Raw genomic sequence first — 20,937 nt, 5'->3', positions numbered from 1 at the left:
GACGAGATGCACAATAAAATCACTTGCAGAGGCTGCCAAGATGCTTCTTAAAATACTTACAAGTTGTAGCATCAGGATTTTGGGAACCTTTTTCTTGGTTAATGGTCAAGGGTTGTGTTCCTGTTGTTGGCCCAAGTCATGTTTTGGCTAGCTAATGGGCTTCCCCACAACACAATCAAGCTTACACGTTCCACAGGGCATTTGGGCTGAACTTGAATTTGAACAGCATGAGCTGTGAGGATGTGGGTTCTGCAGCTTCATTGGAAACCATTCTGATGAGCAGTGCACGGGCACTGGGCCTTGTGTTTCAGGAAAAATGTTATCTTAAAGTCCCCAAAAAGAGATGGATGTATAAATCCTACTTATACTTTAAAAGACTTATCATCTGAGTCTTCAACCACTAGTACCATATGAAAGCTGCCTCTTCTGTGTGAAGAGACTTAATCACAAAATAACTCAATAACACAATTTCCTCCTCCAGATAAAGCTGTTGCTTAAAACACCTTTTTTTTTTTTTTGGTGTGTTCCTTGCACTGGAAATGAAGTTAATTTGGTACATTTCTATTTTCTCAACTTTTCCCTTACCTTCTCCATCACGGGCTGACAGAGCAGAGCAATGACTTCTGTCAGAGATTAACACCACATTACGTTTTCTAAAACTCTTGGAAGTAACTCAAATACTATTGCAATATAGATTCTACCCTTTCCCCTCCTCGGGCCATAACCAGTGAAAGGGAGAAGTAAATCTCGTCCTGCAACATAATATTAAACTGAAATTGGATGCAAGACTAAAATACCACCAGCATCATTTTTGTTATATGGTGCACTGTTTCCTTGCATATTCTGCTGTCAGGCAGTTGAGCTTCAGCAAAGGCACTTGTGAGAAAACAGCTCATAACCTGCAAACTGTCATTTCGAACCAAAGCAAAAGAAAGACAAACCACCTCTAATAAAAGTTTGATCACTTAATTTCTATACACTGGCTCCCAAAGCTACGTAACAAGTAGCAAAATACTGCAAAGGAAAATAGAGTAGCGCTTCTTTTAGGGAATGAGAACTTGGTCAAATTGCATTTTCTATCCTACCAGATAAATTAGGGCCTGACTCGGGTCCTAATAAACATACACAGTGACTCTCAATGACCTCAAAACTTGCTGAATCGCACTGATGTTATATTGATCTTACAGCACAAGTAGGATTTAGTTGTTTCTTCAGGTTAGAAAGGAGCGATGTGCAACTCCAGGAGGTAACACAAAGAGCACACATTACTTGAAAAGAAGCAGGGCTGTATAACTGAATTTGTTACTTTGGGTTTTGTTTGGTTTTGTTTGGTTGTCGTGTCCATTCCCCCCCAAACCTCATATGCATTTCAACTGATACACTGTTTTCTGGAAACTGCTTCCTTGGTGAAAACAGAAAGAATCATATCAAGAACTGCACAGAGATTTGTCTTGGTTTTGTTTTAAACCAGCACATAAGAACAGCACCACACAAGCCCAGAGTCCTGAAACCCTTCGCTTTACGGAAGACTCTCTTCAAGGGGACTTCCCAGCCATTATACAGACACTAACTCAGCAGAATATGAACATTTGCATAGGCTGAACATACTTTTAGGCCAAAAATTTAATGACATATGCAATATTCCATTGGTTTACCTGTCCACACACCCCCTCTTGTGTACCTACAGGAATGGTAGGCACGATCATACTAATACTACCACAACACGAGTGGAAAAGTGGTTAAAGTACGTTTTTCCATTCTTTATCACAAGATAAAAACCCAGGAGAATCTAATGTGACTATCAAAAGTCAGGCTCAAAACCAAAATAACATCCAAAAGATAGATTTTCTTTACTGTACTTGAACTGGGGAACATATTACCATTTCTTTTGTGGACACTTGCAGTCTCATCTGTGTAGTGCATAAACCAACTTGGGGAAAATCAAATCAAATCAATCCATGAAGTGATTAAACACAGAGATACCACTTGTGAGATAGGAAATCTTCAAGCCATATTATCTGTGGGAGATGAACAAGTATATCAAAGAAGCATCACTGTGCATACTTACGCTTTCAAAGGTATTCTATACCAGCCTAGCTGAGACAAGACACTGGAAGAATGAGCCTCTGGTCTGACCTAGTGTGATTGTCTGTCATGTTTGTCCTTACAAAAGTGCCACTGAGCTCAGCATCTCTTACAAAAGTATGAGATTTCTGGAACATTATGATATTACTTTCATTTGGCACGAGTAAGAAATCCACATAACCCAAATCACCTACACAACTCACCTGGAAGCACAATCTTGACAAGCCCTCTGACATACTGTTCAAGAATGGAACTGTTTCATGAAAGCTCCCATTGAATAATTACATGACTAAGGCATACAGGAAGCTTCCAGTCCAAAATCCTAAACTGCAATGCAATTTACTCGAAGCTATTAATAATGGGACCATTCCAGCCCTACGTATCATTTTAACCTGATGAACCTCAATTTTATTAAGACACTGAGGCTCTTTTAGTGAATGCACATCCGTTAAAAAAGAGGAAAAATAAAAGGTATAACTTGGTCCAGGCAGCCCTGGGCACCCTCAACACATCAGAAGTTGGACTTCTTCAGAAGCACAGCGTATTTTATAGTTCTCAGAGATGTCTTCAGCAGGACACAGAAAACAAGGCATCGCTTGAAAGCTTAAGTGATGATGGCCAAGTAGGAGTAGCCTGTTCAACACCAAGACCGAAATGTTTCAGATCTACCTGCCAAACTTTTATAGAGCCTTCTGAAACCTTAAAACCTCTCCCAAAGAAATGAGGCCCTAAAATGAGCCATGCTTTTCTTGGAAAACAGTTCAGTCTAACAAGAATGCTTTAAGTGAGTCAAATTTCATATTTAAAGTCCCATCCTGTATTAAAAACTATTTCTTTAAAAAATACTAATATTTAGGGGTAAAAAGTAAAGGACTCACAAAAAACTCAATGTGTTTGTATGTATTTAAATGATAATAACTGAGGGGAATCAATTAATATTGTCATTTCCCGAAACGATTAAAAATGTTGGCCTCAGAAAACAAGCATGGAACATGACACTAAAGGATGCACTTTAGCAAGAAAGTGTAGAAGATGTACAAGCACTACTACATTGCTACAAATACATTTTTTTTTAACCTAATTATAGGCACATTATCGTGGAACAAAAAGGCAATAGGCACACCACACCTATGAAACATTTCTACAGCCTGATAACCATTAAACCCTGGAAATGTAATAGGAAAAGGAAAGGGAAACTGCTACAGCTGCAGAAGTGCCCGCAAAAATAAGCAGCTCTATGGGGCTTAAAAAGAAAAGGTAATAGGAAAAGCACTGGACTTGTAAATAAGTTTGCAGCATTTAGTGTGAGGTGTCCCTGCCCATGGCAGGGGGGTTGGAACTTGATGATCTTAAGGTCCTTTCCAACCCTAACGATTCTATGATTCTATGATTTAATTACAGATCTGAAGCAGTCTAAGTCTACAGAAGCCTCTTAAAGCACATGAAGTTTGCTTAGCAGAAAAGCCAAAATAGGATTTTAATAAACAGCATAATCTGGATTTCAAAGGGCACTGGATTTAACCTTCTGCTTCTAGGCACAAGCACAGATTTGGTATAATTTTAGATAATGGCTTTGGTCTCAAAACTTCAGAAAATGAGCCTTGTTTGAGGCATAACAAGACAAACAGCTGCTTTAACTTCAAAGTAATGTTTAAAAGGTTTCAATAATAGAAGCATTTAGCTAAAGCAAGAAACAGATGAAACCGCAATGACAAAAATATCACCTCCCTTAGTGCAGTGTCGTTTCCAATGCACTTCAGACTCTACAGAGATTGCCAGCACATCTATTACACCATCATATGAACATGCATATTTATCATGAAAGTACAAAACCTCTTCTCAATATCTGTTTTAACAATGACAGAAAATACAGAGAATAAAAAATAATATTGAATTGTTATTCTTTATTCTTCAGTTATAGTGCAATCTGATTTTAAAAGGAAAATTTACACATGATATTCCACTTCCAGTTGTGGTGAGGTTTTATCCAGTTTTAATAATTTAATTCCAAGAAAGGGGAGAAATCATCAGTAATTTCTTAATCTAAAAGTCTAAAAGACTACAAGTACCTAATTGATGAGCCAATAAGGCAAAACCAACATTGCAGAAAGAAAGTAAAGCTGAATAATCTATGATGCATGCTTACTTATTCTCTCCCAAAAGCACCTCTTAACCCATCACTTGCACATCCCACTCTTAAGTCTATTACACAATTACTTTCCAACACAAGTGAAGAAATGGTACTTTTGCCTTTCCATCTACTAACTACGGCAAGCCACACCTAAGAGATAAAATAGATTTATTTGCTTCATATATATGAGATTTATATAAATAAGGTTCTCCAACACAATAACAATAATCCTTCTTAAGCAAAGATGGAAACACTTGTCATGTAATCCTTGCTCAACTGAAAACACCAGAGGAATTGGCTTGAAGATATCCCTTCCAGTAAAACTCTTTGGCTTCAGAAATCTGTATGTCATGTTTCCTGCACTGGCATATCTCTGCTATTGCTTGCATCACATGAATGAGGTAGAAAACCTCCCGAGTCTAGCAGTAACCTCCTGGCATGAAGCTGGTGTGATGGAGGAGTCAGGCCTGTCCTCCTTTAGTGGTGATGATACACAACTTACAGACAGTGCTTCACAGAACCGTAATTAGTTTCACACACAGAGTTTAATACTCCCCCTTCTTACTCAGTGCTACCCTAGGCTGTCTTTGACACAAACACCTGTAAATGAGGATGTTTTATAACTCAATAACCAGTGTTCACAAGCTTTACTGTGCAAAAGTAACACCTCTTAACAAGTGGTGTGCTGTCTTCAGATAGAGTCATGATGTATTCATTTCTGTCAATACGGATAGCATTTATTTAAAACAAAAAGGTCACTCTGGCACTCTGCTGTAATCACCATACTTAACAGAACTATAAAGCATGTTTATAAAGTCCACAGAGAAACTTACTTCAGCTTCACAAACACACAGGAAAAAACAATCACTTTAATTCCTGGTCTAGATTAAATCATGGCAATAAAAATACCAAAGGAACCTCCAGCTCCTTCCACACCACCTGCCATCCATCTGGCAGATGAATCTACAGCAGTCAAGTCAAACTTAAGTGATAGAAAAGTTGGTCTCATTTTCCCCTGTGCATCATATGTGAAGGCAGACGGGGGTGCAGAGGGTGAATACTTAGCACTTGCTGTTTGCTTCACTTTCCTTCCAATTAACTCCATGTATCTGATAGCTCCACCCTTCTGTTGGCCTTAATGAATCTTCTCTTCCTTTTTTAACGAATGGCCCTCCTCTGGACTTGCTCCAATAGGTCCATATCCTTCTTGTATTAGCTTAGTTTATCCCCTTCTATATCCTATTCCATTCTTCCCCCTCCTCCCTCTTCCATCTCCCCTGTCTCTTGGATAATCCTTAAACCATATTCTTTCTTAGGACTTAACCTACCCACCAACATGCAGTTTATAGAAGTGTTAATACCAACACCCGTGGCAAACAGAGCAGTGTGTTTTGTGATTTCACCATTTACTTACAGGTCATAAATTTCCAGTCTGTAATGAATAGCATTAATCCAAAGCTTTTTATTTTATTTCCACTTCCCAAGCTGTAACCAAAGATCCTTGAGCTGTCCTTCCAAGTCGGACAGCCATCACACACTTTTCCTTCTAATTCAGTGAGGTAGAACATGGCAAAAAGTACCCATGCACCGCTCAGAGAGGGACTCAAACCCAGCCCTACACACTCCTCCAGCCCTCCCCTCACTGTTGGAAACCTTTTGTTCTACCTGATTGATCCTAGTCAATCAGGGGGGATTTTAGGCAAATCTCAGCCTCACACATTGAATTAGCAGCAGACATATCATAGACCTTTAAAGTCCACTGGCTCACAAGGATCAAACACTTCCTGCTCCTGCAAGCACCGCCTGCTGCAAAGATAAGCTGGCACACTGAAGCAGACTCTGATTTTGCAGAACCCTGTGGTCCAAGACGGGAGGTAAAGAACTGAGCTCAGCACAGAAGTCCATAGAGGCAGGCAGGTGAAGTGTTAAACACCAAACAAGTCATAATTAAGGCAGAATTTTGAGCCCTAATACCAAAGAAATGCAAGTGTACCTTTATGTTGCTCACCGGAAACACGGTGACTACACTGGGAATAAATTAATGCATGCAGCATTTGTCTGAAAACCGGTTAAGGAGGGCACCCTACTAGTGAAGCAAAAGTAGTTGGGGTGTTCAGTGCTTCAGTGGGTGAGGAACAGACAGATGTCTCCATCTGCAGCTAAGAAGGTAAAGTCATACAAGGAAAAAAGTCAGAGGGACTCTCTGTAGAAAGTCCGTGGGTGCCAGCTGTGTGGGCATCACGGGAGGTTAATCCTTATTGCTCCGTATCTCATGGAGTAAAAGAGGGCACAGAGTTTTCAGGAAGTTTTACCCTAGTTGCTTAGTTGCTCATAATCTCCAGCAAGGTTTGGGCAGGATCACACCTCCCACCTTTACTTTAAGCATCAGTACAGTGCCGAGCACAGCACGCCTGAGTTTGTAAGGTGCTTCACAACTGAAGCCTCAAAGAAACCAGCGGAGTCAGAATCACTTGACCACTGAGGGCACTAATGGGTTGGATCCTACAGTGCTCTAACACACAAACTCATCAGAGATTTGATTTACCTTGACCTTGTAGTACTCCTTGACTTCAGGCTGAATGGAATCAAAATCACCACTGATGTAGTCAGGCAAGAAGCTGAAAGGAAAGCAATGAGGAGTGAAATGAAAAAGTAATCCATCTTTCTACATTTACTATTTATCTTTTCAAGAGCATTAATCTCTGAGGGGAACAGGAGTTAGTTAAAAGTGTGTTAAAACAACAGCCAATACGAGGTGATACAAAATGAAGTAACAGATGAACTGTAAAACTGGTAAACCAGTGCCCCTTCTTTGCTGAGGGATCGACACATTGCCTAGATGCCTATACATCTCCTGAGTAAGGCAAGACTTGTATGTGCATGGTTCTGGAAAGACAACCCTCAAGTATCTTTCAAATGCATCATTTAGTCAGCAAAGTATCTGAAAAAGCATATCTGAGTGCTGTACATTAAGCCTTGGAGGATATCTTCTAACAGAAGATGATGATGATGCTTCTTGGACAGCTGGTATGCCACAGATGTTCCAAAGACTTGTATTTTAGTTGTTACTGATGTCATCTCCTTTCTGCTCTTCTCCTTGGTTATTAATAATATTCACCCCAGAATATGGGAGCCAAATGCTCAGTGATTGTTAAATCATACCTTGGATGTTCAAAACGTGTATGAACCCGATTCAAAATCCTAACTATCATTTGTGTGGTCACATTACCGCAAAGCAGATCGAAATAATGCTGGCATATTTATCTCAACTTGCTGTTCGCACTTTTTAATTGCAGAATGCTTCAAAATATTTACCATACAAATTCTCACCAAATTCATAATGAAACGTCTGTGCCGCAGGAAGAACGGCTTAAAAATACAGGATGGGAAAAGAAGAAAACTACACCAAACCGAACCAACCGACCCCACAGGAATACAGTTTTCCATCTTGCATAATTCCTGGAGCCAGGACAACAGGTGAAAGTGTTGCCACTGTTTCAACACATCAAGCTGAACCAAGTTTTGAAATCGAAGCTGTGATTTCAGTGTTTTCTAACCATTTAAATACATAGTTCCTCTTCTCCGAGGTTACTATACTTCATGAGGTGCATGGGAGTTCGGCAGCAAACTTTTTTACAGCTCAAGCAGATTTACAAGGAATTGGGCAAAGCATTTTGGGGCATGTTTTTCTTCCCCATGATTTCAGAAGAACGTGGCAGGGTCTACAACATCCCCCACGCAAAAACTGGTACGAACCTCGTGTTTGGCTCTGCTCTAAGATTTCAAGAGACACGCAGTCACTGGCCACCATTTCCTTTGAAAACAGAAAGCTGCTTCACCAGAAGCTGGTAAGTGCAACTGTTGTGAGTTAGTTCATGTGCAGCTGCGGCATTTCTAATTCATTGCTCTCTGCTAGTACTAAGGCTTCAGGAAAGGATATGTACTAAACATAATCCCTCCAAAGGTGATGCTCCCACACTCACAGCCGGGGCAAGGGCAGTCCCTTCTGCATCAGGATTTATCGAGGACACACAAACCAGCCAGAAGAAATGCAAATGCTTTAGTGCTCTGTTTCATGTGCCCAAGTCTGTTTCATGTGCCCAAGTAGATCTGCTTCTTCAATGTGCAGCTGACCTTTTCAGCACACAAAAAACACCATGTTTTCAAAATCTAAATTTTAAATTGCTGCCTTTTTACCTTTCCACTATTTTCCCAATGAAATACTCGCTGAATGCAACAAGCCTAAAGAACTACAGGTATTCTCTTTCCATTTGTTATTTTCCTTTCACTTCTTCCTGATTGGAGCAAAGCCATTAATAGTAAACTCAGTCCAGTGGCCCCAAATGTGAGCCCTGGAGGCATCCCAGCAGGTTGCCAGGAAGAACAACAGCCAGTTGTCACGGAAAGCCAAGTTGGTATGACACACACATCCACTCTGATGGAAAAGCAGATGTCTTTAGGTTGTTTATCTCACTGAAATGTGGTTCATAAATCCAAAAGTGTCTCTGCCATGTTTTTTTCTCTACAGTAACTACAGACTGCTGTGCTTTTAGATAATCAGCCATTTCTCCTGAGTGCTTCAAGAGGCATAACTGGGAGCAGAATTAGCCAAATAAGTATCTTCTCAGCATCAAATGCTCCTGCAGCTTTAGCTCTCATCCAAAGTAAAGCCATTTTCATGACAAATGCTAGCTAAAGTTCTGTCTGCATTTTTGCAAGCAAAAATCTCCACTGCACGTCCCCTGTGCTCTGCCATGGCTCCTGGCCACGCTGCCTGAACACATATCCTATGCCAGGAATTGCAACATCCATTTTCAAAACGTCCTCTCTAAACAGTTCACTTGCAGCCACCACAACGCCAGAAGCGACTGACCGAGGATAAGGAATTGTGGCTGGGAACTTCAGAATGTCTTTCTTCTCCTCTCCTTCCTTTTTAGAAATGCCAGAAACAAGGACAATTTGCAAAATCACTGCTGATGAATCCTGAGGAATCTCAACTTGCACTGTCTGCCTCACAAACATCATAAAGTGTTTCAGCCTTGTTGTCAGATGGCGGCTCTTTGTAACTCGTAGGCTATACAACCCAACAAAGCAAGCCAGCCTTCAGTCAAGAGTGAAAAGGTATATTTGGCTTGGTCCTTTTGAGTTCTGTGAAACAAACTGCCTGAGTCAGGTGAGCAGAATCAAATCAGAGCTTTTCTCTAATTAACATGAGTGAAGAACAGTCATTCTATCTTAGTCTAAGCTGTCCCAGGCTGACTAACCTCAGTGAAGATTAGCACAACTGACAGAGAAAAGGGGGAAATAGTTCAGAGACATATATATGGAAAAAACCTCATAGTGAAGTAGTTTAAGAATATAAACGTAATGATTGGTTTTCAATTCTTTGCTATGCTATAGTTCTGTATTTACTCCAGAGCACAGCCTAGTTCAGGAGAACAGGCTCCGGAGAATCATGTATCAAGCTTACTACTATGTGAGTGGAAGAAATTATGTCAGAAAAAAAGCAACAAGAAAGGCACCTCCTTTAAATCTAAATCAGCCATTCTTATTTAAAGTCTGGATTAAAATCAGGTATTCTATTAATCTAACCTATGTTTTTCTACCCTCCACTTCGGAACCATGTTTCACCACTCTCATTAGCTATTAATTATCACTCTGGATATAAGGTCATGACCAGCTCAGCTGGCTTGGTTCTCTGATGCTTTACACTGACATTTATCATGAGTGAACCAACTCCATAATCCTCAAGAGGTAAGTATGAAATCCATGTGAGATCAGCATCTTCTACCAAGCCTTTTCTAGAGCTGCCAAGCACCGAGCAATGAAAAAATCCTTAGAAGCTTTGGGCCAGCTGGAGTCTTTCTTCCTCTTCTAATTCTGTTTCCCTTTTTGGAGGTTAAGGGGTTTTGTTTGGCTTTAGGTTGTTGCTTCGTTGTTGCTGTTGTTTCGGGGTTTGTTCTCTTCAGGGTATTTTAGAGCCATACAGCATCCATCTAAAATGAGTTTGGAATCAGTAGGCCAGGAATGCTTTCAGATAAGGACCTGCAGGCACTTCCAGAGCAGACAATGTTTCCTGTATATAAATAGTGGGGTTTTAAACCCAGAGTTTAATATGAAACCTTTAAAGGTTTAGCCAGTTTACCAAGAAAGCAACCAGCACCATTTCTCACAAATTTTGAGATGGATCCCACCTAGGGGATTTATCCCAACTGGATAAAGGGTAAATGTTGTCTGAACAGCATTATGAGCTCCCAGGATGCCGGGCTGGGCAGCAAGAGGAAAAGAATAAGATTCCAGCAGGTTTGCCATAGTTTCAAGATACACTAATGAAATCTCAGTCACCAGTGCCATAAAACAGTCATTGAATCTTGCCATAGACACAGATTACAAAATAAATAGCAGCTATTTAAACTCTGAGGTTCTCATGCTAAGTAAACACAACTGTGCCTTTTGCCTTCAAGTAACCCATCTAATGGACACAGTTTAATTCATGAAGCTGTTTTACTTTTAAATATTCCCCACTAATGAACAGCATGTTACATTTCTAACATCAGAATACTTGCTCCTTTATTCACTCACTTTCAGAATTCAGTGGGGGGTGGCAAATATGCCTGTTTATCAGGTTATAAAAAAGAAAACAGAAAACCCAAGAGATCACACTAGCAGTTTATAGTAAAAAACTGTGCTGCCTCCTCCTTAAATAGATTGCTCTGGCATAACTGTTCAGTTCTATCATTAATTCAAAGTTACAGTTTCCTAGTACTATTGACTTTTCGTGTGATGTAGCTCCTTTAGCACATAATTGCCTGCAATTAACCTTCTTTAAACAAATGTTAACATCAGAGACATGAGCATTTAAAGGCAGTATCTGTGGTACCCTTTGCTTCCTTCAGTTAGAGCACAGCAAACATTCCCACGCAGACAAGCGGTACGTGTCCCACCTGTACCATTCAGAAGCATGGAATGGGTTCCCTGCACTGTTTCTTCCACTGATAAAAATAAGTCTCAAAACTAGTGCCTTTTAACCCTGGACCAACAGAACAAGCTGCTTCTCAGTAGAAAGAAAGGAAGATAATAATTGTAATTGACTGAAGATGAAGCAGCCAGCTTTGACTTTCAGAAGCATCTTCTAGTTGGGAGTACAGAAGATAAAGCACTCTAGCATCACTTTGGGATAATTGTTAAAATCACAGTTTAATAAAAAAGCCCAGCAAATATAATGCCCCCAAACCCACATTTGCTGACCATTTTAGTGCACTTTCACCTTGCCCTCCTCACTGTCAGTCTTGACTAGAAGGGTGAGTGAGGGCTGCTTTCATCAGAAAGGTGTTAAGTTGTTTAAGTCTGTCACAAGTATACTGTTAACTGCTATGAAGATCAAAGTGCCTTTTTAACTCCTGGAGACAAGTACAGCACAGGCAGATGACATTTCTCTCTTGTCTCAAAGCAGCGTACTCAGGTGCCCTATCTAGCTGTTCAGAGGCAAGTTCCTCTGGAAAGGAGAAACATCAGACTGGAAGATCTATTCAGAGCTGCTGGCTACTCAATCTATAAATACCTTCCCAGTATTACCTGCAAGGTGACCACAAGTAAGAATCACACCTGAAGCTCTGAACCAAACACTAAATACCAACACAATGAACCTCAAACTGACCATAAAAAAGCATTTTGGTTTGGTTCATCTCAAACAAATCACGTGAAGGATTCCACTACTTATTATCATCATCAGGCCTTTAAAAAACAGCTAAAGCACAGTCCTTTCCCTTCTCCACCATCTACTTCCCAATCAAAGACTCTCCTGAAGTCAGCTAGCTCACTTTTTCTGACTCCATGGTTCACATTGCTTATGTCAACCCACAAAGCCTCCCTTATCACTACAGAGTGTTTCTATGACGGTGGCACTAACAACAGCGTTGTGCTAGCTGCTGTATGAATTCAGAAAGAAATAACAAAAGAAACCCCAATTGCCTGTGCTTTCCTCTAAGACCTTAATAAACCCTACTGTTCATTATGCAATTGCTTACACAGAACATCATTGGCAAACAACATTTTGTATATTGCAATAAGGTAACAGAAAATCCAGATGAGTTTTAACAAGATTAAAAACAAAAAGGGGTGGTGGTGGTGGCGTTGGGGAGACAACAACAGTTGCAGATGCAGTTTAACACAGGAAGCAATCATACACACACATCGGGCCATACACAGAGAGCAGATTGGTGTGACCCTGCCAGAATTCTCGGCACAGACTGTTAACCACATCTGTGGATTGCAGACAGGTAGCTCCGTGGTTAAAAGTACTTGGCAATACTTGGCAACCTTGGAGAACAGCCTCTTTTCTCCTTACTTTTTAAAGAGCTTAGTGCTAAAAGAGCATAAAAGTATTATTTCATTTGCAAGCACTATGATTTAAAGAAAAAGATAAAAGTGTGTGAAGATATGAGGGCAATAATGCATTCATTTATGCTTGCCTAGTATGCAGTGTCACCTTGCAAATAGTAAAAAAATAGCCGAAATAAATTGGAGAACGTATTACCTTCAGCTCAAGCTGCTATGCAAAGCACACATCAGGGGGACATCTTCTGCAGGGGACAGCCCGCTTGCTCCCATTATCATTAACCAAAATCAAGCAGCTAACACCCTGCCCCAAAACCTTATCCCTCAGAGTCAAAGTGTTAATGATAGCCACAACTATTGCATTTTTCTTTTAAATTGTCAAGATTTGAACCTGTTCTCCAGCTACAATCACCACAGTACAAAATAAAGGGATGCTCCAGGACTAACTGCTCCCTTGTTTTCCATGGTGCTGAACAGCCTCCTATGTTCCGGTAAGTACAAGTACTTGGGGAGAAACCCAGTGTGCACAGGACAAGCAGCTCCCAGAGGCTGCTCCTAAGTACCCATGGCTTCTTTTTTATTACTTACAGACGGATATGTTGTTTAAAAGAAAGGCTACATGACTGTAATGTCGCCATCACCTTAGAGCCAATTAAAGCCGAAACTATTCGGCAGCACCTTTCAGAAGACTCAGCACCTCCCAGGCTCAAGCACCAAGTCTTGCTGTTGGCCCCTTGGCAAGAGGAGTGAAAAAAATGGGGCTGAGCTGTGAGTTTCCATCCTTGCACAGGGCAGCATGGCTCAGGGCAGAGTAGTAATTCAGTGGCAGAATAAGCACCAGTGCCTCAGTGTAAGCTGCACAAAAGCATGTGGTTTTGAAAGCTGGGGAAGAGTAAGTGCTTATCCAGAAGTGCCAGACTCTAGTCTTCCAGGAGACAAGGCCAGAGGAAAGGTGAGAGAAGATGAGCAACATAACCAGGACTCCCTCCAGCAGGTGACTGATAAGATAGAGGCTGACAAGACACCCGAAACTGTTTTACCTCTTGTCATGTCAAAGCAACAGATGGCAGAATTTGCCCCCAAAATTGAGGAAAACCAACCATTACCCCAGAGAAAGGTAAACTGTTCATTATTAACAGTTTACAGTGCACGTGAGGGATCAAAGGGATCTAAAACCTGGTAAACTTAGATCAAGGCTGTCACAAAGTACACTGAGATTTCAATACTAGTCTTAAAAAGGCAGCAGTGGAAGGAAGCCAAAGGTTGCTCAGGCTTCTTCAGAGTGCCACCAAAAGGGGATTTTGCTGCTCCAAGAGGAGAATGAACTCATTTTCCCTTCTAATCAGGGAGTTCCTAACAACCCCTACAGTGTGGCTTGACAGCTCATTATACAATTTCAAAAGTCAGCTTTGATGACAGGTATTTTAACCCTCCATGTCCATTCTCTCAACCTTCACACCAGTAAGAACACTTACAAGTCAAGCACAATCAAACAATAAGCAGCTGCATGTGAAAGACCTTCACTGGGATTTCCTTGCTTTGATAATTTACTTATCTTGCCTGAGTACCTTAAGTACCTGCCTTGAGTTTAGCATCTCTTTACTTGTAGGGATGACCACTTACGCAGGAGAGGTTGAGTTTGAAGAAGCCCATTCATGACTTGAAATTGCAGTCAGTAGCTTGCAGCAGAAATTCTTTAGAGCCCCTTCTAAACAACTCATGAGAGCAATGAGAAGAGATCTGTTCCCTTACTGAGCAACCTGTTCCAAACAGGCAAGGAGAAATCTGAAGGTTTTAAAAAGTCTTACTTATGCTTCTCCTGTTTGAGCCTGCATTTTCTCTTCCAATTTCCATGTACACATGATTTTACAGATTAACTTTCTGTTTCGTAGCCAGGAAAAAGACATCTTGACACTCACCTCCAAAGACGAAGACCAGCTACAGAAGGTGAACTGCCACACAAAAATGTATTAAAACACACCTACTCAGAAGACATGAAGTCTTAAGGAGGAATCCAGAACATCTGACACCACAGCTGCTGAAAGGCAAAGCTGACTTCTCTATGGTTAATGAAAGTATCTTCTGTCCTGGGCTCTAACTGCCTGTAGAGCAGCCACTGAGCAAACTTCGAACCCTTTTTGGTGGAGATGTGCGTAATGACCTCAGATACAGTAATAAAACCTCTTCAGGTTCCAAGCCCTTACACCAATAAAGTACATATCATTGTGCAGAGAAACAGTGCACTGAGCATCCCGAAAACCCTTGTGCTACACAGGAACAAAGCACGTTTGTTACTTAACCTTTTTAGGGAATGTGAGCGCACACGGCAAGGAATGGAGGAAAGACAAGTAACAACAAACAGCCCTTTGAAGTCTGTTGTCTGTGTATGGCTGAAATTTGGTAACTCACCGGGAGGCAGAAGTTTCATGAAACCTTTCACTGCTGACCTCTGCTGCAGCATCTCCAGAGCTGACAGAGAACCAGGATACTCCACTGGAGCATTAGCATTTCAAAAGGTACCTGCATCTCTGCCCAGCACAGCACAGAAGCATTAATTAGAGAGACAGCAGAAGATAAATGTGCATACAAAATGAGAGCTGGGCTCTACCTGATGCTGAGTAACCTTTACCAAACAGCACCCTCACTTCCATCAGAATAACTCAAGGGACTATTCTCCCATTTCTACACAATTCAGCTGTACAATGTATGACCCCATTTCATTTTCTGGAACTTGTCATTTAAACAACATCATATTGCAAAGTTTGACAGAAATTCTTTAAGGTAAGTACTAGTCACAAAGGTGAAAGGCAGACCTTACAAACTCTTAAGGAAAAGTGTTTTATACACCAAGGTCCCTATATTTAGTGAGATGGAGCACCGCAGCTGGGTACGGCTTCATAGCTGGCAGAGACACCCTACTCACTTGAATCCTTTCTTACCCTGCTCATAGTGTTACCACCTCTACAGAGTACCAGTATGGATGTTTTAGGTAGGCACGTCAGCAGGTTTAGAGTTATGAATACACAAAAGCAGTTCTCTCTCTCAATTAAGACTGAAAGTATTTTAAACAACAATTTTTGTGAGCACAGCTGCAACTAAAATGCCTCTGATAAGGCTCTAATTAAAGAATAAAAACCTTTTTTATAGTTACCTGACATACGGATGAAATTAAGAATGCAGGGCTGCATCAAAAGGAGCATGAGCAGCAGGTCGAGGGAGGGGATTCTCCCCCTCTGCTGTGCTCTCATAAGACCCCCCTGCAGCGCTGTGTCCAGCGCTGGGGCAACAACACAAGAGGGACATGGAGCTGCTGAAGTGAGTCCAGAGGATGCCACAGAGATGCTGCGAGGGCTGGAGCAGCTCTGCTCTGGAGCCAGGCTGAGAGAGCTGGGCTGGGTCAGTCTGGAGAAGAGAAGGCTCCTTAAGGGGAGACCTTAGAGCAGCTCCAGTGCCTAAAGGAGCTACAAGAAACCTGGAGAGGGGCTTTTCACAAGGTCCTGTAGTGACAGGACAAGGGGAAATGGCTTTAATTTGACAGGGGAGACTGAGATGAGACATGAGGAAGAAGTTCTCTGTGAGGGTGCTGAGGCGCTGGCACAGGGTGCCCAGAGAAGCTGTGGCTGCCCCATCCCTGGCAGTGTTCAAGGCCAGGCTGGATGGGGCTTGGAGCAACCTGGTCTAGTGGAAGGCGTCCCTACCCATGGCAGGAGGGTGGAGCTGGATGAGCTTTAAGGTCCCTCCCAACACAAACCAGTCTGGGATTCTATGAAACCTCCTTTGATCTGCTGCTCACTCTCCTTTTGATGCAGCCCAGGATACAGTTGGTTTCTGGACTCAAGCACACACTGAAGCTGGCTCATGTTGAGCTTCTCATCAACCAACACCCCCAAGTTCTTCTCCTAAGGGCAGCTCTCAATCCAGTCTCTGCCTAGTCAGGCTAAGGCGCTATAGTGAGTTTTCAGTAAAGCAAGTAGGTATGTGCAACTATTGCTATTAAGTCTTTAATACCCAGACTGTTGCTGGGATGTATCCACCAAACTCCTACTGTCTGAGGCTTCAGCTGGCTGTTGTCATTAATGTTTCATCACAAGCATTCAGTTTACTGTCACTTCCCAATATAGTACTTGGAGCACAAATGATAGCATTTAGGTAACTACCTACCTGACATATCAAATCCAAACAGGTCAATGTATAGATTTAGTGCTTGCTCATAAATGGCAATCACAGAATAAACTGCACACAACTGAGGCATTAGAAACATTACAAACACATGATATTAGAGAGCTGTCTCTTCTCAATCTCTCCTCTCCAATGCTCCTCCTTTCCCCTTTTTTGTCTGTTTGGGCTAAAAATGCTCAGACAGAAAATACCTCGTTCTCAGTAAGTAGCACCAATAGTGCAAAGAGCCCCTTGTCTCGGGCTCTGTACAAGTAATTTCACATCAAGCAGAGTGGCTGAAAAAACCCCCCCCAACTTTTAATGTAAACTCTGATGCTGTTGGTGCCCTGTATATTATAAGAAGGTTTTAACAATACTCCCTGTATCAACTTCACAATTAATTATGATTAAAAATGTATTTATAAACCCCTTAACTGCTATCCTACTAAGATCTATTACTGCACTACCACTTTCATTTAATCTTTTCAACACCCTAATTAACTTTTCTTATAGAAACAGAAATAGATGTTAAGGACACAGGTCTACCTATAAGTAATACAAATGCCATGATGAGCTCTTATTAACAGCTATTCCCTTCATAAATAGTGATAGCAGTTGTTCCTCAGGGAAGACATTCAGAGGTCTGGTATCCCTACTGCTGTCTGCAGCCATTTATGCTACAAGAAGGGAAAGGAGAACTGACTGGATGCAGCACTGGAAGTGCTTTGGAAAAGCCAGGACACAGATGAGTTGAGTATCAGACACTTGGAATTAGTGTGTATTGAGATGCTCTAGGAGCAGCCCAAAGACCACCACAGGTGACATGATGTAATGTAACCATCATTAAGAGACATCGTCTCGTAGAAGAGTGAGGTTCTGGATGCCCATGTGGCCCATTCCTTCCAATTCACTGCAAGATAATTTTTTCCACATGCTTTAATGGCAGCAGGTCATTAATCCACAGGTTAATGTAAGCCATGTAAAGTTGGGAGGAACAGACCCATCTGCCTGATAACGAAGTAAGAGGCCCCCACTTTACTGGAATGACAGAAAAACTTTCATTGAAGTTACTTTTGTAATTGTCCTCAGAGAGAAACGGGAAGTCTGAAATCCTGCAGATTAACAGAGAACTCCATTTCACTGTAAGCAAAACCATCCCCGAAGTCCTAGGCTGTTAAATACCTGGTTAAGCTCAGGTGCAAAACAAGCCTGGACCAGCCAGTTACAGCCAGCCAGCTAGTAACAAACAGGAACTGGGACTTACATGCTGATAGAAAGGCCTGGAGATTTGTGACCATTCCCACCTTCAAACTGAGCTCAGTGCACTCAGGGAAGGGCAGCACACCTGCTCTAGGTAACAATGGCTGGGGCAAGCCACACTGCAGCAGTCTGGCAGGACCCCATCACCAGTCTCTGGCAATGTGGCATCGCAGCTTTCTAAAGCAGCACCTCCCTTACCTAAGCCCACAGTAGAGAGGGAGGTGGCGAACACAAAATCCCCTTCTCCTAGCCATGGAGGTCCAAGGCCCAAGAAGGGCAGGCTGTGAGCCATCAGTGCACCCATGCAGCTTTTCCAAAGGCCAGGCTGTGGAATCAAAGAGTGATTTCTTTTCAGTGAGAAGGATTCCTTTCCTTTTAGATGGAGTCTCAGCTTTTACAGGATTTTACAAAATGCAGTTCCTAGGTGCTATGATGCTCCTAGATAACTGTGCTTTGTCTGGCCCAAGAACAAACAAGTACAAGCAGTTTTCCCCATCCCTTTCTTCCACAAGGTGGGGAAAACAGTTTCCAAATGCAGCTTTTGGATGAAACAAAAAGTTAAAATAATTACTTTTCAAACACAGAAGTAAGGAATCAAAGCTACAAACTATTGGTAACCCATGCGTCTGTCCTGTATGTTCAGAGATTAAAATCATTCACTCTTCAGGTAAGAGTGGAGCAAGGCAGTCTATGAGCATTTGAATCAGCTAATTTACAATGATGGTTGGGGGGGAATGAAGCAAAATCTATATGTGTATTGAAAACTTGCCTGTGGCCCGGTGCCAGGATCCTGTCTAACCCACTTGAACATGCTGAAATATTAAACCCCAGAAGCACAAGAACGAAAAGGGAGATTTTGATGAGCTCTTAAACAGGGTCATGAACATGATTGTATTTCTGCTGGCGCTACTGAAAGAAGTCAAAACTTGCCGCGCCTGTTCCAGTGTGAGCACGGCAAAGAAAGCACTTTCCACTCTGATTAGAAATGAGATCCTGCAGAATGCGGAAGGCATCACTCTCCTGATGAAAGCCCTCTTCAGCATGTCGGGAATGCTATTAACATTCCCAAAGCCCCTCCCGAGGCGTATTACCATCACATATATGCATGACAGCGCTGACCACTTAATCCCTCTTCTGTCACAGGCAAGTCGGAAACTAAAAATTGCACTGACACCCAAGGGTATTTTATAATAGAATACGAAATAAAATGATAAATTTGCAGATGATTTTGGCTTTGCCTCATGGTACTCCATTATAGACCAAATATTCCTGGCCTCTCATTCATTACTATTTAATTACAACAGAATACCTTTCTTTCAGACTTCATTAACCTCTGAAAGTAGTTTGTGACCTTGGGACCCTGCTTGCAACATGATGTTAGAACACTGCTTTGCCAGGAAACACTTCCTGAAATGCTGAATTTAATCAAATGCATAGGTTTCTATGGGAAACACACGAAACATGAGAACCCTGCATGTGGTCACTTAATGAACAAGAGTTAGAGCGTATCAGTTAGACTCAGAAATCAATACTAGATTAACGTTAAAAGGTGCCACAAGTGTCTCCCCAGGGGACAGGCTCATTACAGTAAACATGATCACGGATGCTCTTCCCTATTACTTTCACTGTGGGGCAGAGAAGATGGCGTAAGGAAAGAAGAAGGGATTTGCCCATGTAATTCCTGTTTGTTTAAGCCAGCAGAAACATCAGTATCTCACCAAGCCCAGTGACAGCGTAGCACAGTTCCAGCTCCTGTCTTTGTCACAAACTGCTCTTCAATCTGAAACGCTTTGACTCTAGAAGGAAATCTGAGAGCACAACCTCTTCACAAGATGAGAGGCGGAACCACGGCCCGTGCAATAGCTTTCATTGCTTTGCTGCAAAGCTTCGAATGATGGATCAATGCTGGCCCCTCGGTGCCAATCAGAGTGGATGCTCGCAGACTGGGCGCGGGTTCAGCAACTTGCTTGCTAGCAATGTTAACTCCTCAAAACAGAGTCTTCATCATCCTGAGAATTCCCTCTGAGAGCTAACACGCAATCAATCCACACGCTCCTCACACGATTCCCTCCTGTACAAAACCGCCCCAACATCACCCATGCACAGTTTTCTTTTCTCCTAAAATTAAAAGCATCAGACAGAAGAGATATTGACACCCACATCTGTCACTTCCTTAATTAAAAGTACTTGTTGTCAAAGCTCGCAGATGAGGCTTTAACACAAAAAACGGCGCTGAATCGTGTACTGCCTCTTTTTCAGTTGTATTTTGGGGACAGTCTGTCTTTCCCTCACCACTCAAACTACCTTAATGCACACAAATCCAATTTGATCTGTCACTGGCATTTAACACGCCTGCCGCAGCTTGTAAAATTAGAAAGCATCAATCCTCCCACAGATACTGCTGGAACTTGCCGAGGCAAATCACATCATTTGCCCTTACTACTACAGAGCCTTCCCTCCTTTCTTTCATGTGACAGAATAGCTGTTGTTCTACTGGAGTTATTAGCTAGGCTTATTCCAGAGACTTTTTCTCCTTTTCAGCTTTAGCATCACAAACATTTTCACTCCTTCCCCATCCTTTCCCTTGTACTGTTTCTGTCCCTCCCTTCCAATTTTGCTTTCTTTAGATGACGCCTGTGCCAACTGTCACCTAACGTGTTCAACCCTCCTAAACACCGAAGAAAAAGCCCTGTTGATAGAGAAACAGAGATTTTCAGAGTGCTGTTGCTTCAGTGAATATATGTGTTCAAGCTATCGCAGAATGACTTCCCTTCTGCACAGAGGGGATGACAACCACAGGCCCCTCACTCAATGCTCTGGTCCACAGCTGGATGTCCAGTGCTCTGAAAGATGTCACTGGACTTGTAACACACACCAATTGCAGGGAAAACAACACCACCAAAAAAAAGCCAACCTCAAAATCTCACTATCCTCACTAAATATTTTACCAAGTATTTTGAGCTACA

At 41.9% G+C, this 20,937-nt stretch overlaps 1 protein-coding gene across 6 annotated transcripts in view; it reads right to left on the bottom strand.

The window, feature by feature from the left end:
- TPK1 (thiamin pyrophosphokinase 1) overlaps positions 1 to 20,937 on the bottom strand; it is a 285,344-nt gene that overhangs the window by 137,679 nt on the left and 126,728 nt on the right. For all 6 annotated transcript variants that reach the window (XM_065665656.1, XM_065665659.1, XM_065665658.1 and 3 more), the window contains one exon: positions 6,762 to 6,834. In XM_065665656.1, the coding sequence (XP_065521728.1) occupies positions 6,762 to 6,834 (73 nt within the window). The remainder of the gene's footprint in view (positions 1 to 6,761; positions 6,835 to 20,937) is intronic.

The sequence above is a fragment of the Lathamus discolor genome, chromosome 2 (assembly GCF_037157495.1).
Source record: "Lathamus discolor isolate bLatDis1 chromosome 2, bLatDis1.hap1, whole genome shotgun sequence".
NCBI classification, from domain to species: Eukaryota; Metazoa; Chordata; class Aves; order Psittaciformes; family Psittacidae; genus Lathamus; species Lathamus discolor.
Note: the sequence above shows the minus strand (reverse complement) of the source record. Positions and strands in the feature narration are given on the sequence as shown.